The following is a 26,158-nucleotide window of genomic DNA, read 5'->3' as shown; positions in this document are numbered from 1 at the left end:
TTTGTTTGTAATGGCTTTATTATTTTCCCCTTACATTACATTAACTTTTATACTTTAAGTAGTTTTGAAACCAGTACTTTTATACTTTTACTTAAAGAGTAAAAAGCTTGAGTTGATGCTTCAACTTCTACTGAAGTATTTTAACCCCTAGTATCTATACTTCTACCTACAGAGTAATGAATGGAGATACTTTTCTCACCTTTGACAGGGATTAGTTTAGTGATGTTGATTAATCAAAAATCTATATACGCCGATACTGGTCAGTACATTTTAAAACAGTGTAATTATGTTGTAGAGTGAAGAGTTAAAGTTAATGTATTTATTATATTTTTATTTTTATTTCTATATATTGTGTTTTTTCATTGTTGTGATAATAAACCTGATTGGATCTGTTCTAGTTCTAGCGTAGTCTAAGAATGCTAGGTTCAATGCTGCAAAAGAAACCAATGAGAAAACAGCTTCATCTTCAGCCATTTATCCCAGACATCTGCTCCTAGTGCTCTGAAAACCAGAACTAATAGTAATAATTAGACAAATTAGATCCTCTGTTCTGAGCTTTCAGCTCCCACTTTATTATTTATAAGACATACCCCACAACATTACAAGATTACAGGAATACAATCTGAGTACATTACAAATAAAATCAAATTAATACAGAGATCTGTGTAGAGTTAAATGATAAAATGTTCAAATAAATCAACTCAACATAGAAGCACATATATTAGATTAATTCGTTTAAAACTGCTTTAACACAAAAACCTTATGTCTACTGTATCTTATGTTTATACTTTATCTTTATACTGTGTCAATATTTTCTGATTAAAGGGCAAATAGAAATGTAAAGTTGCTACTTTAGAGATATAATGTTTTTATGTGACAGCGATGATAAATATATTAAATTTAAGCTACAATCAACAGTGCAATATTGTAAAACTGTGTGTTTCATAGTGTAAGTTAATGTGTGTAGTGTACAGTAAGTTAAATGTATATTTTCTATTATATTTGACTATATGTTGTATATATTCTGTTCTTTCCTTTTGATATTACATTAATTGTAAAATTAAAGTTAAAGCATTAACACACAGATTTCCTCTCTCTTTGTTTAAATATAAAAATGTTGAGGTTAAAACAACAGTACAATAATTTAAACATTTTATTGTGATCTTTCATTCAGTTTATAATAAATGATAACGTGTTAAAAATTAATAAAATTCTGTAATATGAAGTTTAAAATATGAACTCTGTTACTGTGAGCTCTGTTAATGATATAAACAGTTTAAACTATTTAACGCTAAATCTGAATAAATCTTTCCATAAAGGAAATGTACCTGCAGTTCTAATCTGAGACAGACGTAATTACCGTTCAGAATTATGATTATTTATATTAACAATATCTCCCAGCACTATTATAAATTTATTTGATCAGCTCTACAGTCTAGATTCTGCAGTTCTTATCTGATCTCATCCAGCTCTTCTCTTTGTTCTGCATGTTCATCTATTTTGCTGAAAGTAAAAGATTTACTGATGAGTCGAGACTCAACCCAAACCCAGCGTAGAGCGGCTGAGTGAAGGTGGTCTGGACTCTGTGGATGAGGGTCATGGTATCAGAGATGCTGTAGAAGGACAGAGTTCCTGCCCTGTGATCCACATACACTCCTACTCTAGAGGAGACGGGCACTCCGCAGATTACAGTTTCTCTGTTATTGTAACTGAATGTGTATCTGGAGGAATTACAGAACAATCTCCAAGACTGATCATTATTACCCCCAAACAAACTCTCCAAGCCTTCTCCCTTCCTGGAGATGCTTTTATAAGACACTGCTATATAAACCCCTCCATCTCCTCTCCACTCAACCTCCCAGTAGCAGCGTCCACTCACACTCTCTCTACACAGAACCTGAGCACGTCTATCAAATCTGTCTGGATGGTCAGGATATGGCTGGACTGTGTCGCTGCGGGTCACCACTGTGTTCCTCTCAGACAGGAGGAGCTGTTTATTGGATGTGTTTGGATCCAGTGTGAGCTGACAGGAATCTGAAAGAGAGAGAAAACCCATCAGCTTTTAGAAAATTATCTAAAAACAGCCCCTAAAACTGAAATAACCAGAGAACATACTGGAAGCATCTATGAAAAGTGTTTGATTATGTAAAAAAAAGATTTATTCTCATTATTATTCAATTACACAACATAACAATTTTATGTATATTTTTGTTCTCAGGTGTTAAGTGTGTTTTCCTAATTCTTTAAAAAATAAAAAGGTTTTTATTCCCCAGAAAGTTTCAAGGATTAAAGGATTCAAGGAGATTTTATTGTCATTCGCATCACATGTGGTACATGAGGTGGAACGAAATTGTGATCTTACGATCCAGTTTACAACCAAGAGCTGTTATTAAAATAGATATATAGATAAAATAAGATAAAATAAAATAATACAATAAAATTAGAATATACAAAATATAGGTTTTGCTCTAGTGGTGGCACAATCATATCTGAAACTGATCTATTTTTATGAATATTTGTGAAATATAAAGTGCTGAGTATACTAAAGACTTCCAGAAGCTTCTGGAACTGTGAGAACTATCAAGAAGTTTTCAGAACTGTCCAGAATTGTGTAGAACTTTACAGTATAAATAAAGACGTTTATCAGTATAAATAAAGAAGATGATCAGAGACTATATTTGGGGAAAGATTGGTGAAAGTGATTTGCAGTTTAGTCACAAATCTCAGAGAAACAATACATTTCTGAACATTTTTGGTTGTGCTTGTAGATGCACTTCAAAATTACTGTTCTTTGTTGTTTGGGCATTTTAAAATTTTCCATGTTCATTTTGCCTCTGAAACAGCCTGGATACAAGTGCTCACTATTGCACAGAGATTCAGTACAGTCGCTAATCCAGAAAACATACTCATTTTTTAATCTATTATACAGAGAATCGATTGAGTTGTATAATAATTGCAGATTTGTAGTAAAATGTTCATTGTTTTTATCATAAAACACAAATTTTGTGTTTTATCTAAATAAATACAAAACTATGATAGGCCATTATCACAAAATCAAAGTTCATAAGGAATGTTGGTGGGTCTTTTTTCTTTATACATAAGCAGTTGAAATATAACAGTTAATTATTTAATATAGATGTATAAATGTCAGATTAAACTTTGTGTATTTGTACATTGTGGTGTTATTTCTGAGAGTCTGTGAGAATGAAAGGGGGAGAGAGAGAAAGGGCTGGACTTACACTGCAGAAACTCTTCTCTGCTTTGGGGTTCAGAAATGATCTGCACTTCCTTCACTACAGGAAAATGTACACAGTTACTACACAGCATCACTGAGCCTCTGTTCCCTCTGTACATTTACTACAACATTAAAATAATCTAATACTGGATTTTCTCTCCATGTAGATGTAGAGTCTTATTCTACCCTACCTGGACTTTCAATCACAATAAAGTCACACCTTATATACAGTCTCAACCACTTCAGTCCAGAAACTACTGACCACTTCATCAGGATTTAGAGAAGAAACTACAGTGCATTCTGAAACTCTTCACACTCTTTTACTTTTTAAAAAATCCTAAATTGTTTTTACTTTGTCATTATGAGGTACTGAGTGCAGTATGATTATTTATGGACTTATCATTTCATATATTTACATAGAAAATGTGATGAGATTTATTTAATATACCTGCAGCTGATGTCTTCTCAAATTCCTCTTTCCAGAATTCGTCTAGTTTTCCTCTCAGCTGAGAAACAGACTTCATAACAACTTCAAAAGTGTTGAGAGGACTGAGAGTAAAAGCAGGTGATGCTGAAGATCCAGGAGGAGCTGAGAGAGTCTGAAAACTCTACATGTAGACAAACAAACACATAATACCCTCAACAATTTCTAAATCATATTTATATTGAATTAAACCAAGTAAAATCTGGTCTCAATCTGATCTTATTAGTCATTCATGATTCAGATGAATTATGTATGAGACAGTGTGAAAGGAAAAAAAATCTGTTATTGAAATCTGATACATATCCAATATCCAAGACCGATCAGAATTCATGCAACATTTACATCAAAACTTACATTGAGCATAAGGGAAAATGGACAACAGCAGTGAGGGAGGGTTTCAGTGGTAGAAATATATTGGAAAATATATTTCCAATGAAATTGCTGAACACAGCCATTAGCTGGCTCAAAGAAAAGATCAAAGAAAAATAAAAAGTTTAGAATTGTTTAAACAAAAGAAATGAATGACAGAAAGAGGCTAAATTACATGCCCTTATTTAAAGTGAGCTGGAACTCATTCTCTGATAAGCTCAGCTTTCAGTCACTGGTGAAACTGAAACTTCATGTGAAGCTCTGCTCTTTAGTGCATGAGCTTCAGTTTAAGAACTGTTCAGACTAATATCAGATATAGATCACATTAAAAAGATGGTGTAAACAGTCTAAAATAAACTTTGTATTTGTAGAGAAAAACAGAGTCTGTTACCTGGAGGAAATGGATGTGATCCTCTGTGAATGAAAGCTTCTCCAGATCAGCATCTCTCCTCTTCAGCTCTGTGATCTCCTGCTCCAGTCTCTTCAGACGTTCTTCAGCTTCACTCACTGCAGCTTTCTCCTGATCTCTGATCATCTGCCTCACCTCAGAGCGTCTTCTCTCAATGGAGAGGATCATCTCAGTGAAGATCTTCTCACTGTCCTCCACTGCTGTCTGAGCAGAGCGCTGGTAGTGGAATCACAGAGAGAGGAGAATGTTAGGAGCAGTTCATTCACATCAATAAGTGGATTTACATGCACTTCATAATCTGATTACTGAGGAACATCAGAGGTTATCAGTAGTCAGAGTTTTTATTTGCAACCAGCCAATAATCTCACAGAATAAGATGTGACATAAATATTGCATTAACCCAAACTTCATGCTGTGGCTTTTCTTAACTCATGAAGCTGTAAAGATGATTTAATTTTGATAATTGATGACTAAAACTAAAATAAAATGTGACTTTAAATGACATTTTTAAAATGAGGACACCTTTAGTTAAGTAATTAAATAATTACCCTTAATGGGAGAAATCAGATCTTTATTCTTCTACTTATTTTAAAAAATCACCTTGTGATTCTCCACAGCCTCTGTTAACTCCTGAAGCTCCTTCTCTCTCTCCTGGATTCTCTCCTTGTATTTCCTCTGTGTTTCCACCAATTGCTTCTGCAAATAAACCAACCAACAAAACACATTAATTAAAAATTAAAATGCCACATGTCATGGGACAGGTGAAGGTATTAGGTCCTATAATCTGGAGTAGCTACTCCATTTACACACTGACCTGTTTCTCAGATCTTTCTGCTGCAAGTGACACTGTATCATGTGCTTTATGATCATCCAGCATACACAGCATGCAGATACACTGCTGGTCTGAGCGACAGTAAACCTCCAGCAGTTTATCGTGCTGAGAGCAGATCTGCTCCTGGAGTCGTCTGGAGGCTTTGACCAGCTTGTGCTTCTTAAAGGCTGGAGATTGGTAGTGAGGCTGGAGGTGAGCTTCACAGAAAGAGGCCAGACACACCAGGCAGGACTGGACGGCTTTGTGTTTTCTCCTAGTACAGGAATCACACTCCACATCTTCAGGATCAGCAGAAGAGTGATCAGGAGGAGCAGCCTGGAGTCTCGTCTTCTTCAGTTTCTCCACCACCTCAGCCAGCATGGTGTTTTTACTCACGACAGGTCTTGAGGTGAAGGTGTGTCTGCAGTGAGGGCAGCTGTAGATCTTCTTCTGATCCTCCTCATCCCAGCACTTGTTAATACACACCATACAGAAACTGTGTCCACAGGGAATAGCCACTGGATCCTTCAGGAGATCCAGGCAGACTGAACAGCTGAACTCATCCTGAGCCAGTGAAACATTGGCTTCTGCCATTTTACAGTGTGAAGATTTTGTTTCCTGGTTCTCTGTTGGAGAGAAGTGAACAGAACTATCCTGTAATTCTACTCATTAGCCAAGATAACAATACTCACACTGTCTGACTCAAACAGGAATTATTGTAGAGACTCAGGAAAACCTGCAGGGAATCCAGGAAATGATCAGATTTTACTTTCACTCTCACTTAAAGGAACAGGCTGCACGTTTGTGAGAACGGGGATTTGGAGACCTCTCTGGTGAGAATGTGTAATTGCACTGAATATTCAGAAGAGTAGACAAGATAAGACACAACAATCAGATGGAATTTGGACTCAACAAGGGTGTTCAAGAACCCAACATTGGCAGCTTGAACCTCTCAAACGCCCAAATAATCAGCTCATTAACAAGCCCTTTCAGAGCTGCAGGAGTGTTTTAAAAACTCCAGCAGCACTGCTGTGTCTGATCCACTTCTACCAGCACAACACACACAAACACCTCTTACACCACCACCATGCTAATCAGTTTTACTGCAGTCCTGTGGGGTCCTGAGCATTAAAGAAAGAGAAACAGAGACAGGACTAAAGTCTGTTCAGCTACTGAGAGACTCTTATTGCTGAGTTTTAGACAATACCGATCTGATATTTATGTTATTATAAGTAATACCCTTCAGTTCAGATTATTACTAAGTAGTAAAATGTAGTTTTTAAACATATAACACAACATTCTAAACTGATTTATATAGTTTAATATGTTTAATATCTTATAATCCAGATCTGACTGACCTCCCTGATCATTCAGCTCCCAATTCCTTTAAAACACTGCGGTCAACTCACTTTGTGTCTGTGTGTATAGTAGTAGTAGTACAGGTGCTGGTCAACGAATTAGAATAATTTGAAATAGTGCAATCATGAAATACTTTGAATGCATTTTTTGTGCAGAAAGCAAATCAGGTGTTCACCGCACCTTTCCTACTCGTTAGACTAATCACAGAACTCGTTACCTGGAAAATTGGCTCAGCTGAGCTTTCCAAAAGGCCCATTTAGGCCATTTAACTGTGACACTGTTGTTTTATTGAATTAGAATAATGGAGAAACCGTTTCATTGAATTAGAATAAATGCTCGAATTTTTGTTTTCTGTGAAGAGTGTTCACTGTGCAGTATAAAGTCAGGGTTGAAGAATTTCTAAGTTGTAAAATCAATCATGGGTAAGCAGCGCGACCTCTCAACCGGAATAGTGGCTCAAATTCAAGCCCTTCGCCAACAAGGCTTGACCCAAACTAAAATTGCTGAGCAGCTCGGCATCAGCCAGTCTTCCGTCTGCAAAGCTCTCAAGAAAAACTGCAGCAAGCGCACAAACTGTTCCGGCGTCCGAAAAACTTCTGCTCGCGACAACAAGCAGCTGAGAAAGATCGCAGTCAGCAACCGGTTCAAGTCCACTTCCGAGCTCACCGACTTGTGGAACAAGCAGACCGGCGCTGACGTCTCCAGATCAACCACTTACCGTCGTCTGCGCGAACTCGGCTTCAAATCTCGCGTTCCAGCAGTAAAACCGATGCTGAACAAGAAACAAATGGAGAAACGGCTGAAGTGGGCCAAAGAACACGGCGAGTGGACTGCTGAAGACTGGCAGAAAGTGGTCTTCAGTGACTAATCACGCTTCTGCATCTCCTTCGGTGACCAAGGTCCTCGTGTCTGGCGTCGTGGTGGCGAAACCTACAACCACGAGTGCGTGAAAAGATCTGTCAAGTTTCCCCAGAGAGTTATGGTCTGGGGATGCATGTCCGCTCGAGGTGTAGGGAAACTCTGCTTCCTCAAGAAGACAGTCAATGCTGCCGTATATCAAGATGTTCTGGAAACGTTCCTGATTCCGACTGTTGAGGAACAGTTCGGCGAAGAAGACTTCATATTTCAACGGGATCTTGCACCGGCTCATGCGGCAAAGTCGACCAAAGATTGGTTCACTAAAAAACAGCTTGAAGTTTTGGCATGGCCGGCCAACTCGCCTGACCTCAATGTCATTGAAAACCTTTGGGCCATCGTCAAGCGGAAAATTTGCGACAGAAAGCCTACTACGCTGGACCAACTGAAGCAGAACATCGCCACTGCCTGGGAAGCTGTGAGTGCGGAAACTTGCGACAAGCTGGTCAAATCGATGCCGCGGAGACTTCAGGCAGTCATACAAGCCAAGGGGGCAGCCACAAAATACTGAGAAAGTGATGATTGTAATTATAATAAAAATTATTCTAATTCAATGAAACGGTTTCTCCATTATTCCAATTCAATAAAACAACAGTGTCACAGTTAAATGGCCTAAATGGGCCTTTTGGAAAGCTCAGCTGAGCAAATATTTTTCCAGGTAACAAGTTCTGTGATTAGTCTAACGAGTAGGACAGGTGCGGTGAACACCTGATTTGCTTTCTGCACAAAAAATGCATTCAAAGAATTTCATGATTGCACTATTTCAAATTATTCTAATTCGTTGACCAGCACCTGTAGTAGTAGTAGTAGTAGTAGTAGTATGAGCAGTTCATATTAAGTGGTTTCTGGTCGTATCATATTTAAAGTAAATGCAGTCTGAAGTAGCTACTGCTGTGAACACTGATCATGAAGTAGCTAGATATGCTAACCTAGCATTCCAACAGCCTATTTAATCTTATTTACAGCTATTTACACTAGCATAGCTAACCAGCTTTCACACACAAAACAGAGATAGTTCACCAGCTAGGCAACTTATATCCACTGTGATTGAGAATTATCAAGTTGGCTTGGAAAAAATCTTATTATTATTATTCTATTTGCGTTTTTCTATATGCTTCTCCTCCTACTGCTTTCATGTTACAACCACTGAATTACGTTGCTTGTGCTTTTTGGAACAATACTTCGTACGGTTTTCTTACAGCGGGCATTTTTCAGCTAAAAATTTCCCCATAGGCAAAAAAATTGAAAGGCTCAGCAGGTCACAGTTTTTTAGCTAGAACCGTGAAAATCAGTAGAATCAAAGAACTTACGACATTTTAAATTATATGCTGTGTGAATCAATCTGATTTACGCTTTTCTTTAAAATTCCCAACATCTCATCACACACTCCCAGCACAGCCACACATGGCACAGCTCCCTCTGAACCACTCCTTAGTACTGTGTGTATATAGAGGAATGTATAGACTAGTGATCGACCTTTATTGTATTTTTAATTTCCGATGACGATGCTAATATTTAAAGATCACAAGTGGCAGATGACCGATATTTAAAGCCAATATTTGGTCACAACTAGGCCTGGACAATAATTCGATATCGGTATTTATCGCGATAAGAAATGTTTCAATAACGGTGATATCACTTTTGTGGTATATCGATATGTATTATGTACAGAATCTGTCACGGACAGGCGTTTTTTACTGGCGTCAGCTCGCCGCAGAGCCAAACACATTCAGCCCCCATAGCTGTGCTACCTCAGTGCGTGATGACGCAATCACACAGGCACGTAGCCAGATAGGCTAGGCTAGGTTAAAATGGCTAGGCTAGGCTAGGTTAGGTTCAGGTCCGCTCCGCTACGCATCTAAAATGTCTCGAAACGGAGCCGGGACGAGCGGATCCAAGGCTAGGGTAGACTCGGTTCGGTCAGCCGCTGTTTCGCTCGCCCATTCGCGCGTCCGCTCGCTCATCCGCGGCTCCGCTGGCCCAGCCGTGGGTCCGCTCGCTCATCCGCGGCTCCGCTCGCTCATCCGCGGCTCCGCTCGCCCAGCCGCGGGTCCGCTCGCTCATCCGCGGCTCCGCTCGCCCAGCCGCGGGTCCGCTCGCCCAGCCGCGGGTCCGCTCGCTCATCCGCGGCTCCGCTCGCCCAGCCGCGGGTCCGCTCGCCCAGCCGCGAGTCCGCTCGCTTGCCGCTTTGCTGCAAATTGTGCCGGTGAGTGGAGCCGACAAGCAGCGTAACGTTAATACATCTAATCTGTTCCACCACCTCAAGCATCTTCACTACATACAATATTTTCCTTATATTGACTGAAGCACTTTAATAGATTATGTTGAAACTAAGTTATTTAAAGTTTATGAATCCTTTAGGTTTGTTTATTTGACGTGGATATCATGTTGAATACCTCTTGTATTCTGACTAAAGCACTTTAATAGATTATGTTGAAACTAAGTTATTTAAAGTTTATGAATCCGTTAGGTTTGTTTATTTGACGTGGATATCATGTTGAATACCTCTTGTATTCTGACTAAAGCACTTTAATAGATTATGTTGAAACTAAGTTATTTAAAGTTTATGAATCCGTTAGGTTTGTTTATTTGCCGTTGATATCATGTTGAATACCTCTTGTATTCTGGCTGAAGCACTTTAATAGATTATGTTGTCACTAAGTTATTTATAGTTGAAAAATCCTATAGGTTTGTTTATTTGACGGGAAAATCTTGTTGCTTTTATGTATATAAAGGCTTCTTGTATTATATATCCTAGTTAAAACACTTTTGTTTTAATCTGTTAAATTTGTTTACAATGAATAAGAAGCTCTGCCTCTGTCCTAATTTAAAGTTATTTTTATTGGTAATAGTTATATAGGCTTATGTTTGACAGGGATGTCATGTTATTATTTTGCTATATGCAAATAAAATTGAGCATTGATTTATTTTGACTACTTTTATTTCTAAAGTATTAAAGTTTTTGTGAAAGGAGGTTTCAAAGACTTAAAAAACATTTTCATACAGTAGTAGGTACAGATTTCCATTAGATAGATTGATACAAAAAGTGCAAATACACAGTTAAATAATAATTTAAATTTGCAGTGCAAGCTGCAGAGATTGCAGGGATTCTTTTTCTGAGGCCTTCAAAGTATTTATCGATATCGAAAATATATCGTATCGACCGAAATTTAAGGAATATATCGTGATATAAATTTTGGCCATATCGTCCAGCACTAGTCACAACTGATTTTTAGCTTATACTCTCCCCATGTATTCACAATAATAATGATACAGAGTTAAGCTATCTGGAATTACACTATTTAAAAAAGTTTTAGTACTCTAAACTCACTTGAATTCTAATGGCTCAAACATTGAATGTTTGAGACACTTTTACATTTGGAAAGTGTGCATTGTAAAAAAAAAAAAGGCAATGAAAACTCTTTTACAGATTATTTAAAACACACACAGAATATGGGTAAAATCCTGACACATAAAATTACAACAATATTATCTTACCTCAGTCAGTCAGTGACATTACAGAGTAATAAGAGAATCTAGTCTGTGGAAAAGTAGTTCTTTCCAGTGTAAATTGTCCAGATTATTCCTTGAGCAGGCTGCCAGAGCATCCTCTGGAAAGTACATTTTAAAGATATCCAGTGGAGTGTGGCTGTCATCTGTGATAATAATAAATAATACAAGTAATGTAAGTAAAGTTCCTAACTACAGAATTTGCCATTTACTCATTACAGCGGCCACACCAGACACCAGCATTACAATAGCCCACAACAACCTAATCACTTTTTGTTTACACACTACACACACATTTTAGCACCAAGACACACATTTATTAATCTCTATCATTTACACCTGATTCAGTACCACACCCACACTAATAATGGGCTCGGTAAAACGCTGAATCTGGTAACAACAGTGGGTAACTTAACCAATTAACTGATATTTAGAGCTTCTTATTACCGCAGTTTTTACTCAATCAGTGAAATCAATGAAGGAGTTAGAAAGGTTAGCTAACTATTTTTTTGTAAATAATCAATTTACATTCTGTATTTTATCAAGTCCCAATTAATAATGCCTTCAAGACAGTATATTATATTTACGAGATGAACACATAATGTAATATAAATGCGAAGGCTATATTTACTAGTTAGGGAGCTGGGATTTCCACACTGTTTAATTGTTTGGCTGTATTGAGCGTTTGGCTTCAGCACATACTGTTCTATAGTTTAAATCATAAACAGGAGTTTCTCTCCTGTAGGTTAACTGAGCCAAAGCAAACGGTTAGCATTAGCTAGTTGCTTAGCGTTAGCTTGCCAGTTAGCGTTAGCTAGTTGCTTAGAGTTAGTTTGCCGCTTAGCTTAAGCTAGCCTGTTAGCGTTAGCTTGCTGGTTAGCGTTTGCTAGTCTGTTAGCATTAGCTAGCCTGTTAGCGTTAGCTAGCACAGAGGCTACTAGACATTAAAACTCCGATATAGAGAGAGAGAGTCGCTACAGCGGAAGTCCTAAATGCTTGGTGTTCTCGAGACCCATGAGGAGCTCCAATAGTTCCAGAAAGTTAATATCAGCAATTTAAACACTGAGACAGAACTGCAGTTTTAGTCATTAATAGTTAAAGAATGCAGTAATTTACAATATTTATATAGAAATCCTTTCTGTACATGTAATTCCATTGATAGGCTTTGTTTAAATGTGAAAACGTATTTTTTTATGAGCTTTGAGTTTTGGTTATCGTACTGTAATGAAAAGCTTTTATATCCTAATGTTAACTGATATAATTACACTGATGGTGGTTTGGGGATGTTTTAAAATCAGATTCTGACGTACTAACAACAACACATTTATTTCATGAGAAGTCTGTATAATTTTAACTTTTCAAACTGATGTAGCCGGCTCGTGTTTGAGTGTGTGTGTCCCTCTCTCTCTCTTCTAGTAGGCTTGGCCACCCTCTGCGTTGTGAATGCGATGATGGAAACACGGGACACACTCTGCCATACAACGGGAGTTTTATTCTCTCTATTTCCTGTTCCTGTGCATGAGAGTAGCATACAACACAGCATAGAGTGAATTCTGGTCCTTCTCACACACACACATGCAGCTCTCCTCAGCAGTATTTAGCGCGAACTGATCTACACTTTTTTTTTTCTACATCAGGTTGATAAAACACACAATAAAATAGACATTATAAAATATTGTATCACAAATATAGAGTACTATGTTATGAAAATAAACATTAATTAAGAATATATCTATAGCTATGAAATAAAATACAATATTATACATTACCATAATACATTACCCCATGCACATATATAGAGAGACTCCCATAAATGACGTATTTTTTTTTCTTTTCTGAACATTAATTTCATTATAACAAAACAAATTCCAATAAAAATAAACAGCTGGTGCAATTAAACAATTAGCTAAATTAATTAGACAATTAACCAATTAACCTGTGGCAGTACCTGTGCATGAGAGTAGCATACAACACAGCATAGAGTGAATTCTGGTCCTTCTCACACACACACACATGCAGCTGTGAGAAGAAAAGCACACCATATTAGCTTAACTGGTATCCGTATCTCCCTTAACTCCACTAAGTCTGCTGTACTTAAATTAAAAAACTCTCTACACAAACGAACTACCCACACATCCAGAGATATCTTACTCTTAGTACTAAAACACATGTAAGAGTACAGATTTAGTGCACTATAAGTGCTTGAACAGCTTTAAAACAGTATTTTATCAGGAGCACAGTAAACACCCACCTCTCCTCAGCAGTATTTAGCGCGAACTGAGGAGAAGCCCGCGCTGACACTGAAAACTCGCGCGATTTCAAAATAAAAGTCTGCTCCGCAGTTCAGCTTAAAATCAATATTACAGCTTGAAATCGCCCAAAAAAAATCACAAGTATAAAATAAATAATACCCAGAAATACAGAAAAATACTCAAAAATATAACAAAGATAATTAGAGAAGGATTTCATGTGAAATTAAATAATAAAATATTATTTATATTCTCATCCGCTACACTGAGACATTTAAAATATGTACAATGACAAACTCAACATTGTAAACAGTCATTAACAATAAAATGTAATATGAAATAAAAACAGAATAAAAAACAAAAACAAAGGGTTAGTAAAAATGATTAATCCATAAGTGTGTATAGTTTTTTTTTCTTTTTTTTTTTTGCCTTAATTTAATTTATACATTCTCTATACAATTCTTCATATAAATCAGTTCCATGAATTCAGACCTTATGATATTATTTATTTATTCAGAATTAATAGTCTTATCTTAAAATTAATGGAGTAGTTACATTCAGTAACAAGAATACAAAACCTACAAACACACACAGGATTATTTATCTAGCTCTGTCTAATTTACCCTAATCTGTTCTGTTAACGATCTTAACGATGGTAATTTAGTGGGGATCATGCTGTACTCTACATGTTAAATAGATTCAGGTGTGCTGACAGTATTAAATCAGGATATTTAATGGTTTTATCCTGTAAAAGTGCAGCACTAACGCTGTACTCTGCTGCAGCTCTGTGGGGCTGCTAGTATTAGTCGCTAAATTACAGGAACTATTGAGAAGCTCCACGAGTCGACATTGCTGTTAAAAAGTGAAGATTGGAGCAAACGGAGCTGAAGCGACTCTCTCTCTCTCTATACAGCTCTGGCTGGTGTAAAACAGAACCATTTCACTCATTTCTTATGTATATAATAAAACACTGAGATAATGAGAAGCTGTAAATATTTATTAATAATCTAACTAGCTAATTTACCAGCTCCTCTTCTGTTTAAGGTGGAGGATATAAGTTAAATGGAGCTCCTCAAGACCCCCATATTTCTGTGTTGTTTCTGTTTAAAACTCTGTTGTTGAAGCTAAATTCTGCTCTTCTTCTAATTACTGTCCTTCTGATTACCTGAGTTTATTATATTACTTATTCTATACGTTTATTATCACTGTGGGTTTAAATCTATATCAGTGCAGCACAGGATCTAACCCAAAGTAAACAAACATGCCCCCTCCTTCATGGTTATTAGCATAAGCATTAGTATTAGCCTCAACTCCTTTAAAAACTCCAAGTTAAAATAGAGTCTAACTACTTGTTTTGAATATTCTTCTGATTTTACAAATCAAAATGATTCATTTTACTAAAACAGCAAAGAAAGTTTACCTTTAAATGTAAATTTTTCTACATCAAACAGGTTCTAGAGAAGAGAGGAGCTAGTTAGCATTGATGCTAATGTGTGCTGAGTGGTTAGAGAGCTAACTGGAGTTTAAAAGGTTTATAACTGGAGTTTAAAAGCTTTAGAAAATGTTTCTGCAGTGCTGAATCATGTGATATAGTTCTGTTTTTATTTTAATTATTCTAAAACACTTATGAACTCAGACTTATAGCTTAAATCCTCCATAAAACCCCATTAATTTCAGTCACTTAGAAGCAATCTGATAAACACGGAAGACACTCTCCAGAGCTAATTCTCCTCTCTTCTTTTTAACCTTTTTAATTGTTAACTTTATTTCATGTAATAGAACATATCTTTTAAGAGCTTTAAAGAGAGAAAAATGTCTTTTAGTCTTTTGAAATCAGTAGGTGAAGTAAAGTAGCACAGTTTTTATAGCTTTATGGGTTTTATGCTACAGAAAAAACTCCAGACAAACTAAGCTTCTTTAATATATTTACATTCTACTAAAATACATTCATTTACAATGAGAATATATGCAGCTAAAACAGGGAACAGCCTAGCGCAAAATCCCAAATTATATTATCAACATTAACATTTTAATAGCAGAATATAGTCATTATAGCTTATAAAAAAATAGTTTTTTGTGCGCTATAGGACTCTGTGGGCGCGGCCTAAGCTTTTGTTTGTAATGGCTTTATTATTTTCCCCTTACATTACATTAACTTTATACTTTAAGCAGTTTTGAAACCAGTACTTTTATACTTTTACTTAAAGAGTAAAAAGCTTGAGTTGATACTTCAACTTCTACTGAAGTATTTTAACCCCTAGTATCTATACTTCTACCTACAGAGTAATGAATGGAGATACTTTTCTCACCTTTGACAGGGATTAGTTTAGTGATGTTGATTAATCAAAAATCTATATACGCCGATACTGGTCAGTACATTTTAAAACAGTGTAATTATGTTGTAGAGTGAAGAGTTAAAGTTAATGTATTTATTATATTTTTATTTCTTTTTTTTTTTTTTTTTTAATTTTATTTCTAATTTTTCCCATTTTCTCCCCAATTTACACGGCCAATTACCCAACCCATTCATTAGGACTCCCCCATCACTAGTGATACCTCAACACACCAGGAGGGTGAAGACTAACACATGCTTCCTCCGATACATGTGAAGTCAGCCAACGCTTCTTTTCGAGCTGCTGCCGATGCAGCATTGCCGAGCAGCCAGCGCACTTGGAGGAAAGCACAGCGGCTCGGCTCCGGTACATCAGCTCACAGACGCCCTGTGCTGCAGACATCACCATAGGAGTGATGTGGGGAAAGAGCGCCATCTACCCACCCAGAGGGAGCAGGGCCAATTTTGCTCCCTCTAACGCCGGCAGCTTGATGGCAAAGCTGCATGAGCTGGGGTTCGAACCGGCGACCTCCTGCTCATAGTGGCAGCGCTTTAGACCGCTGGACCACTCGGCGCCCCTATATTTTTATTTCTATATATTCTGTTTCCATTGTTGTGATAATAACCCTGATTGGATCAGTTCTAGTTCTAGTGTAGTCTAAGAATGCTAGGTTCAATGCTGCAAAAGACACCAATGAGAAAACAGCTTCATCTTCAGCCATTTATCCCAGACATCTGCTCCTAGTGCTCTGAAAACCAGAACTAATAGTAATAATTAGACAAATTAGATCCTCTGTTCTGAGCTTTCAGCTTCCACTTTATTATTTATAAGATATACCCCACAACATTACAAGATTACAGGAATACAATCTGAGTACATTACAAATAAAATCAAATTAATACAGAGAACTGTGTAGAGTTAAATGATAACATGCTCAAATAAATTAACTCAACATAGAAGCACATATATTAGATTAATTAGTTTAAAACTGCTGTAACACAAACACCTTATGTCTACTGTATCTTATGTTTATACTTTATCTTCATACTGTGTCAATATTTCCTGATGAAAGGGCAAATAGAAATGTAAAGTTGATACTTTAGAGATATAATGTTTTTATGTGACAGCGATGATAAATATATTAAATTTAAGCAACAATCAACAGTGCAATATTGTAAAACTGTGTTTCATAGTGTAAGTTAATGTGTGTAGTGTATAGTAAGTTAAATGTATATTTTCTATTATATTTGACTATATGTTGTGTATATTTTGTTCTTTCCTTTTGATATTACATTAATTGTAAAATTAAAGTTAAAGCATTAACACACAGATTTCCTCTCTCTTTGTTTAAATACAAAAATGTTGAGGATAAAACAACAGTATAATAATTTAAACATTTTATTGTGATCTTTCATTCAGTTTATAATAAATGATAATGTGTTAAAAATTAATAAAATTCTGTAATATGAAGTTTAAAATATGAACTCTGTTACTGTGAGCTCTGTTAATGATATAAACGGTTTAAACTATTTAACGCTAAATCTGAATAAATCTTTCCATACAGGAAATGTACCTGCAGTTCTAATCTGAGACAGACGTAATTACCGTTCAGAATTATGATTATTTATATTAACAATATCTCCCAGCACTATTATAACTTTATTTGATCAGCTCTACAGTCTAGATTCTGCAGTTCTTATCTGATCTCATCCAGCTCTTCCCTTTGTTCTGCATGTTCATCTATTTTGCTGAAAGTAAAAGATTTACTGATGAGTCGGAGCTCAACCAAAACCCAGCGTAGAGCGGCTGAGTGAAGGTGGTCTGGACTCTGTGGATGAGGGTCATGGTATCAGAGATGCTGTAGAAGGACAGAGTTCCTGCCCTGTAATCCACATACACTCCTACTCTAGAGGAGACGGGCACTCCAGAGATTTCAGTATCTCTGTTATTGTATCTGAATGTGTAAATGGAGGAATCACAGAACAATTTCCAAGACTGATCATTACATCCAAACCTACACTCCTTGCCTGATCCCTTCCTGGAGATGCTTTTATAAGACACTGCTATATTAACCCCTCCATCTCCTCTCCACTCAACCTCCCAGTAGCAGCGTCCACTCACACTCTCTCTACACAGAACCTGAGCACGTCCATCAAATCTGTTTGGATGGTCAGGATATGGTTGGACTGTGTTGCTGTGGGTCACCACTGTGTTCCTCTCAGACAGGAGGAGGTATTTATTGGCTGTGTTTGGATCCAGTGTGAGCTGACAGGAATCTGAAAGAGAGAGAAAACTCATCAGCTTTTAGAAAATGATCAAAAAACAGCCCCTAAAACTGAAATAACCAGAGAACATACTGGAAGCATCTATGAAAAGTGTTTGATAATGTAAAAAAAAGATTTATTTTCATTATTATTCAATTACACAACATAACAATTTTATATATATTTTTGTTCTCAGGTGTTAAGTGTGTTTTCCTAATTCTTTGTGGCTAAAATAATTAAAAAAAAGAGTTTTATTCCCCAGAAATTTTGCTTTAGTGGGTGGCACAATCATATCTGAAACTGAACTATTTTTATGAATATTTGTGAAATATAAAGTGCTGAGTATACTAAAGACTTCCAGAAGCTTCTGGAACTGTGAGAACTATAAATAAGTTTTCAGAACTGTCCAGAATTGTATAGAACTTTACAGTATAAATAAAGGATTTTATCAGTATAAATAAAGAAGTTTATCAGTATAAATAAAGAAGATGATCAGAGACTATATTTGGGGAAAGATTGGTGAAAGTTTGCAGTTTAGTCACAAATCTCAGAGAAACAATACATTTCTGAACATTTTTTGGTTATGCTTGTAGATGCACTTTAAAATTACTGTTCTTTGGTGTTTGGTGTTTGATTGGGGCATTTTAAAATTTTCCATGTTCACTTTGCCTCTGAAACAGCCTGGATACAAGTGCTCACTATTGCACAGAGATTCAGTACAGTCGCTAATCCAGAAAATATACTCATTTTTAATCCATTATACAGAGAATCGATTGAGTTGTATAATAATTGTAGATTTGTAGTAAAATGTTCATTGTTTTTTATCATAAAACACAAATTTTATGTTTTATCTAAATAAATACAAAACTATGATAGGCCATTATCACAAAATCAAAGTTCATGAATGTTGGTGTTTTTTATAAAGTTTGTACGTAAGCAGTTGAAATATAACAGTTAATTATTTAATATAGACGTATACATGTCAGATTAAACTTTGTGTATTTGTACATTGTGGTGTTATTTCTGAGAGTGTGTGAGAATGAAAGGGGGAGAGAGAAAGAGAGAGAGAGAGAGAGAGAGAGAGAGAGAGAGAGAGAGAAAGGGCTGGACTTACACTGCAGAAACTCTTCTCTGCTTTTGGGTTCAGGAGGAAGAATGATCTGCACTTCCTTCACTACAGGAAAATGTACACAGTTACTACACAGCATCACTGAGCTTCTGTTCCCTCTGTACATTTACTACAACATTAAAATAATCTAATACTGGATTTTCTCTCCATGTAGATGTAGAGTCTTAATCTACCCTACCTGGACTTTCAATCACAATAAAGTCACACCTTATATACAGTCTCAACCACTTCAGTCCAGAAACTACTGACCACTTCATCAGGATTTAGAGAAGAACCTACAGTGCATTCTGAAACTCTTCACACTCTTTACTTTTTAAAAAATCCTAAATTGTTTTTACTTTGTCATTATGAGGTACTGAGTGCAGAATGACTATTTATGAACTTATCATTTCATATATTTACATGGGATGAGATTTATTTAATATACCTGCAGCTGATGTCTTCTCAAATTCCTCTTTCCAGAATTCGTCTAGTTTTCCTCTCAGCTGAGAAACAGACTTCATAACAACTTCAAAAGTGTTGAGAGGACTGAGAGTAAAAGCAGGTGATGCTGAAGATCCAGGAGGAGCTGAGAGAGTCTGAAAACACTACATGTAGAAAAAAACAAACATATAATACCTTCAACAAGTTCTAAATCATATTTATATTAAATTAAATCAGGTAAAATCTGGTCTAAATCTGATCTTAATAGTCATAAAAGATTCAGATTAATTATGTATGAGACAGTGTGAAAGGCAAAAAGGATCTATTATTGAAATCTGATACATATCCAATATCCAAGACAGATCAGAATTCATGCAACATTTACGTCAAAACTTACATTGAGCATAAGGGAAAATGGCGACAGCAGTTAATGAGGGATTCATTGGTGTGATAGAGAGATAACAGACCCCATAAACATTTGGACTGATGTCTCTGTTCATACTGAATTAAATAGTACACATCACAACCGCTCTGTCTTTAAAGATATATCCAATCAAATTGCTGAACACAGCCAACAGATGGTGCTGCTGCAGCACTAAGTAAAATAAAAAAACTTAAAATTGTTTAAACAAAAAAGATAAAGGACAGACATTAAAGAGGAGGGCGTGGCCAAACAACATGCCCTTTTTTAAAGTGAGCTGGAACTCATTCTCTGTTAAGCTCAGCTTTCAGTCACTGGTGAAACTGAAACTTCATGTGAAGCTCTGCTCTTTAGTGCATGAGCTTCAGTTTAAGAACTGTTCAGACTAATATCAGATATAGATCACATTAAAAAGATGGTGTAAACAGTCTAAAATAAACTTTGTATTTGGGGAGAAAAACAGAGTCTGTTACCTGGAGGAAATGGATGTGATCCTCTGTGAATGAAAGCTTCTCCAGATCAGCATCTCTCCTCTTCAGCTCTGTGATCTCCTGCTCCAGTCTCTTCAGACGTTCTTCAGCTTCACTCACTGCAGCTTTCTCCTGATCTCTGATCATCTGCATCACCTCAGAGTGTCTTCTCTCAATGGAGAGGATCATCTCAGTGAAGATCTTCTCACTGTCCTCCACTGCTGTCTGAGCAGAGCGCTGGTAGTGGAATCACAGAGAGAGGAGAATGTTAGGAGCAGTTCATTCACATCAATAAGTGGATTTACATGCACTTCATAATCTGATTACTGAGGAACATCAGAGTTTATCAGTAGTCAGAGTTTTTATTTGCAACCAGCCAATAATCTCACAGAATAAGACGTGACATAAATATTGTGTAAATCCGAACTTCATGAAGCTGTAAATATTATTTAATTTTGATAGTTGATGACTAAAACTAAAATAAAATGTGACTTTAAATGACATTTTAAAAATGAGGACACCTTTAGTTAAGTAATTAAATAATTACCCTTAATGGGAGAAATCAGATCTTTATTCTTCTACTTATTTTAAAAATCACCTTGTGACTCTCCACAGCTTCTATTAACTCCTGAAGCTCCTTCTCTCTCTCCTGGACTCTCTCCTTGTATTTCCTCTGTGTTTCCACCACCTGATTCTGCAAATAAACCAACCAACAAAACACAATAATTAAAAATTCAAATACCACACGTCATGGGACAGGTGATGGTATTGGGTCCCATAATTTTGGTGTCTCTCATGTAAGCCACGTAATATATTTTAACTACAGAATGTAAGGAAAAAATATGATTTGCATGAGATAAGGAATATCAGTGTAAATGACTAAGATGGGAGTAGCTACTCCATTTACACACTGACCTGTTTCTCAGATCTTTCTGCTTTAAGTGACACTGTATCATGTCCTCTATGGTCATCCATGGTACACAGCATGCAGATACACTGCTGGTCGGTGTGACAGTAAACCTCCAGCAGTTTATCGTGCTGAGAGCAGATCTGCTCCTGGAGTCGTCTGGAGGCTTTGACCAGCTTGTGCTTCTTAAAGGCTGGAGATTGGTAGTGAGGCTGGAGGTGAGCTTCACAGAAAGAGGCCAGACACACCAGGCAGGACTGGACGGCTTTGTGTTTTCTCCCAGTACAGGAATCACACTCCACATCTTCAGGATCAGCAGAAGAGTGATCAGGAGGAGCAGCCTGGAGTCTCGTCTTCTTCAGTTTCTCCACCACCTCAGCCAGCATGGTGTTTTTACTCACGACAGGTCTTGAGGTGAAGGTGTGTCTGCAGTGAGGGCAGCTGTAGATCTTCTTCTGATCCTCCTCATCCCAGCACTTGTTAATACACACCATACAGAAACTGTGTCCACAGGAAATAGTAACTGGATCCTTCAGGAGATCCAGGCAGACTGAACAGCTGAACTCATCCTGAGCCAGTGAAACATTAGCTTCTGCCATTTTACAGTGTGAATATTTTGTTTCCTGGTTCTCTGTTGGAGAGAAGTGAACAGAACTATCCTGTAATTCTTATTAACCAAGATAACAATACTCACATTGTCTGACTCAACCGGCAATTATTGTAGAGATTTAGGAAAACTTACATTAACGACAAATGACAACTGAAAATCCAGACACGACGCACACTGATTTACACACTCACACACCTGCAGGGAAAACTGGAAAGGATCAGATTTTACTTTCACTCTCACTTAAATAGACAGCCTGCAAGTTTGTGAGATTTGGGGATTTGGAGACCTCTCTGGTGAGAATGTGTAATTGCACTGAATATTCAGAAGAGTAGACAAGATAAGACACAACAATCAGATGGGATTTGGACTCAACAAGGGTGTTCAAGAACCCAACATTGGCAGCTTGAACCTCTCAAACGCCCAAATAATCAGCTCATTAACAAGCCCTTTCAGAGCTGCAGGAGTGTGTTTAAAAACTCCAGCAGCACTGCTGTGTCTGATCCACTCGTACCAGCACAACACACACTAACACCTCATACACCACCACCATGCTAATCAGTGTTACTGCAGTCCTGTGGGGTCCTGAGTAGAGGTGGGCGATACCGGGAATTTTGGTATCGATCCGATACCAAGTAAACGCAGGGCCAGCATTGCCGATATCGATACTGATACCGATACTTTTTAATATTTAAGCTTTATAGATCCAAATGATCCAAAAACCTAGGATATAATTTCACCAAACATTGTAAGTGATAACAAAATACTTTAGTATCACAATCAACATTTTTTGTTTAGAAACAATGGAACAGTAACAAAACAAAGTTTAAATATAAAGTAAAAAAATATTAAAAAATAAAATAAAAATTCTCCCCTCACTAGACATCTTTTCTAGTTCTTTCTTTGTTTGTTTCTTTTTTTTTTAATAGAATTGTCATTTGGAAAAACAATAAAAAATAAGGACTTGTCTTCCTTTCAGTGCAATTCAAATGCAAGTTTTTCTTAAATAAACAGAGTGCAAAAAAATATCACTCAACACTAATCTCCTGAGGTAGAGGCGTGTGGACTCGAGGAGAGCGCTGAGTGGGTGGGGCCAGGCTGAGCCTACCTGCGTGGTGTTTGGCTGGCTTTGCTGAGCCATGTGACGCATGTGCAACAACAAGAGACCAGAGAGTAGACTGTGGTTAATCCTCGTGTGCAGCAGTCAGTGCGTGCGGCAGAGAAAAAAGCTTGAATATCGATATTTTTACACGAGTATTGCTCAATACCAATACCAGCGTTGGTATCGATATTATCGATATTTTGATCGATCCACCCACCTCTAGTCCTGAGCATTGTAGTAAGAGAAACAGAGACAGGACTTAAGTCTGTTCAGCTACTGAGAGACTCTTATTGCTGAGTTTTAGCCAAAACTGATCTGATATTTATATTATTATAAATAATATAGCCCTTCAGTTCAGAGTATTACTAAGTAGTAGTAAAATAACATTGTTAAATATATAACACAAGATTCTGAACTGATTTATCTAGTTTAGTAGTGACTTTCAACTCACTTTGTGTGTGTGTGTGTGTGTGTGTGTGTGGGGTAGTAGTAGTAGTAGTAGTAATAGTAGTATTATGAGATACTTTCAGCTGCTGTGGAAAGAGCTAAAAACAGGTAATATTATGTATATTTTTCTAACAAACCTGTACTAGATAAGGAGATAAATGCAGTTGATGTAGGATGTGCTGTAATTACTGTAAATCATTTTTTTTTATCTTCACAGAGAGTTATTTAAAAGAAACAAGAAAAAAAAGAAAAACACATCAAAGAAACAAAATGTTTATTTTTCCACTGCAGTGAATCCAGTAGAGATGTGTTTGCTGGTATCTGATCCTACAGGCTTGACTACATGTTCCACATTCCTAAAGAAAGCCATGAGCCCTCTGGCCAGTGTTCAACTTCACTTACAATAAACACCTCACAACGTATACAGGTGTGGAAGTTTTAATGCCACACCCTGACTAAACTTAACCATCAGTTTACATTCTGCAATCATTGGAAATCTGGCACGTTAGTTTATATAACATGACAGAATTTAGTGATGTTATTAAAATAACTTTAGGGGTGAGGAACACACCTGAAGCGCCCCTCCAAACTAGCACCCTATAATTACCATTCTACCTTGCTAACATCAAATCATATCAAACCAAATGTATTTATATAGTGTCTTTTACAACTGATGAGGCCTAAATCCAGATTGGAATTTTTCATAGATCTGGTTTCTTTGCAGGTAAGAGCAATTTTTTTTCTAGAATATTAAAAATAAAGGGTAGGTTTGAAATAGGTCTATAGGTTAGACATGACACTAGGATCAAGATTTGGTTTCTTGATCAGAGGTTTAATTACAGCTGTTTTAAAGGCTTTGGGTACATGGCCTAGGGTGAGTGATGAGTTTACTATCATTAACAGAGGTTTAATTATATCTGGTAGTACCTGTTTTAGTATTTTTGTGGGAACTGCATCAAGTGTGGAGGTTGTGCTGTTTGAAGAGGAGATCATTTTCTTTAGTTCTAGCTGTGGAAGTGGGTTAAAGACTTCCAACCTTACTTAGGTAACTGAGTTTTGTTCTATGTCAGCCACACCAGATGACAGAGAGGATGTGCTATTTATCTGTTGATTTTTATCCTGAAAAATCAATAAACGCGTTGCTGGTCTGAGTGGCTGGAATCTGAGGTTCAGTACCTGCCTGGTTTTTAGTTAATTTGGAAATAACACTAAAGAGAGCTCTAGGATTATTTTTTTTATTAATCTCTATCTGTGAGGCCAGATACGCTGAGCAGGCTTTACTACCCCCCAACTACCCCCCCTCCCCAAAACACATTTTTCTAAAAGCCATAATGACTATAATGCTACATTAAAATGTTAATGTTGATAATATAATTTGGGATGCACTTGGCTGTTCCCTGTTTTAGCTGCATATATGCTGATTGTACATGAATGTATTTAGTAGAATGTAAATATATTAAAGAAGTTTAGTTGGACTGGAGTTTGTCTGGAGTTCTCTTGAGTCTCTGCACGGATCATCTTCATACTAGGCTACATACGTCTGCTATGTTCTTGCTGGAGTGTGGGGGGAGGGGGGGGGGGCGTGTGGAAATTACTGTAAAAATTTTCTATTGTCTTTACAGAGATTTATTTAAGCAAAAGAAAAGAAGAAAGCACATCAAGGAAACACATTAAGTTTATTTTTCCACTGCAGTGAATTCAGTAGAGATGTGTTTGCTGGTATCTTATCCTACAGGTTTGACTACATGTTCCACATTCCTAAAGAAAGCCATGAGCCCTCTGGCCAGTGTTGAACTTCACTTACAATAAACACCTCACAACGTATAAGAAGTTTTCATGCCACACCCTGACTAAACTTAACCATCAGTTTACATACTGCAATCATTGGAATTCTGGCACTTTGGTTTATATAACATGACCGAAACTTTTCGGGGGATGAACACACCTGAAGCACCCTCCTCCAAACTAATACCCTATACATATCATTTCTACTTTGCTCACATGTTTAACAAGTCTTTGCAACCATTTACCACTCTTTAATACTGTTATCCCTCATTGCTGACCCCATACAAATATCCATTTAGGGAACTGGATCAAACCAGCTCAAACTGCATTAAACAGGCCAAACTGGGTCAAACCCAAACCAAACCAAATCCAGGCCAAACTGTGAAAAGAAGGGCCAAATAAAACTGAGCCAAGATAAGCAAAGCTGGACCAAACCGTGTCCGAGTTCTGATTCGGCTCGGACTCAGGCAGAGAATCTAAACTCTACTGTAAGTAGCAGTATTAACATTCATTTTCTTGTGTTTCTGCAGAAGAAGTTGGAGTGGACCAGAAGGGAGTCCCAGAAAAAAATCAGGAGAGGATAGGGATGCTGTGGCTATATTATTTGCCTGGATAAATAGTTGAGTGAAGCCTTTAAGGAGGACTGTGGTTAGACGTACTACAGGGTATTTTTCTAGTCACTAAGTTACTTAATACCTAACTAGCTAGCAAGCGAGCTAACATGTGAGTTTTCATTACAGCAAACAAAAGTGATTACCTAGCTACCTTCCATGTCCAGTTACTGTAGCCTTTTATTAAAAAACAGCCTGGGGAATCTTGCACTTATTTTCTGCTCATTTTTCGCCTGCTTTCACCGTTAATTCAGGTTGGTGTATGAGGTTAGTTAACCACACAGATGCTGCCATTGAAATTTATGGATATTCTGAATC

The 26,158-nt window shown here is 37.0% G+C and overlaps 4 protein-coding genes across 4 annotated transcripts in view; 1 reads left to right on the top strand and 3 right to left on the bottom strand.

The window, feature by feature from the left end:
- The window catches only part of LOC125803813 (E3 ubiquitin/ISG15 ligase TRIM25-like), a 269,398-nt gene that overhangs the window by 216,976 nt on the left and 26,264 nt on the right, over positions 1-26,158 (top strand). The window lies entirely within an intron of this gene.
- LOC125803823 (tripartite motif-containing protein 16-like) lies at positions 1,199-6,285 on the bottom strand. The gene is made up of 6 exons (XM_049482130.1): positions 5,312-6,285; positions 5,098-5,193; positions 4,480-4,713; positions 3,684-3,843; positions 3,240-3,293; positions 1,199-2,034 (listed from the first exon to the last, which is right to left on the bottom strand). Exons 1-6 carry the CDS (start codon positions 5,900-5,902, stop codon positions 1,496-1,498), a joined length of 1,674 nt encoding a protein of 557 aa, XP_049338087.1. The 5' UTR covers positions 5,903-6,285; the 3' UTR covers positions 1,199-1,495.
- On the bottom strand, positions 16,491-19,933 carry LOC125780496 (tripartite motif-containing protein 16-like). The gene is made up of 3 exons (XM_049482760.1): positions 19,888-19,933; positions 19,053-19,112; positions 16,491-17,950 (listed from the first exon to the last, which is right to left on the bottom strand). The coding sequence occupies exons 1-3, from the start codon at positions 19,931-19,933 to the stop codon at positions 17,415-17,417; spliced, it is 642 nt and encodes a 213-aa protein (XP_049338717.1). The 3' UTR covers positions 16,491-17,414.
- Positions 21,300-21,887, bottom strand: LOC125803946 (E3 ubiquitin/ISG15 ligase TRIM25-like; the record flags this gene model as incomplete). The annotated part of the gene is made up of 1 exon (XM_049482759.1): positions 21,300-21,887. A coding segment is annotated over exon 1 (588 nt), but the record flags the coding sequence as incomplete, so codon positions are not given.

The sequence above is a fragment of the Astyanax mexicanus genome, chromosome 8, assembly GCF_023375975.1.
Source record: "Astyanax mexicanus isolate ESR-SI-001 chromosome 8, AstMex3_surface, whole genome shotgun sequence".
Classification (NCBI taxonomy): domain Eukaryota; kingdom Metazoa; phylum Chordata; class Actinopteri; order Characiformes; family Acestrorhamphidae; genus Astyanax; species Astyanax mexicanus.
The sequence above is the reverse complement of the archived record's forward strand: the minus strand, read 5'-3'. Positions and strand labels throughout refer to the sequence as shown.

Bases quoted from the DNA above. Each gene is read 5' to 3' on its own strand.
- LOC125803823 (XM_049482130.1), bottom strand. From the start codon at position 5,902: ATGGCAGAAGCCAATGTTTCACTGGCTCAGGATGAGTTCAGCTGTTCA. The intron at 3,844-4,479 runs GTAACAGACTCT...GTCTACATGTAG, and splicing joins ATCACATCCATTTCCTCCAG to AGTTTTCAGACTCTCTCAGC. The intron at 3,294-3,683 runs GTATATTAAATA...ATTTTCCTGTAG, and splicing joins TGAGAAGACATCAGCTGCAG to TGAAGGAAGTGCAGATCATT.
- LOC125780496 (XM_049482760.1), bottom strand. From the start codon at position 19,933: ATGAATCCCTCATTAACTGCTGTCGCCATTTTCCCTTATGCTCAAT. The intron at 19,113-19,887 runs GTAAGTTTTGAC...ATTTTCCTGTAG, and splicing joins CATTTTCCCTTATGCTCAAT to TGAAGGAAGTGCAGATCATT. The intron at 17,951-19,052 runs GTAAGTCCAGCC...TCTCTCTTTCAG, and splicing joins CAGAGAAGAGTTTCTGCAGT to ATTCCTGTCAGCTCACACTG.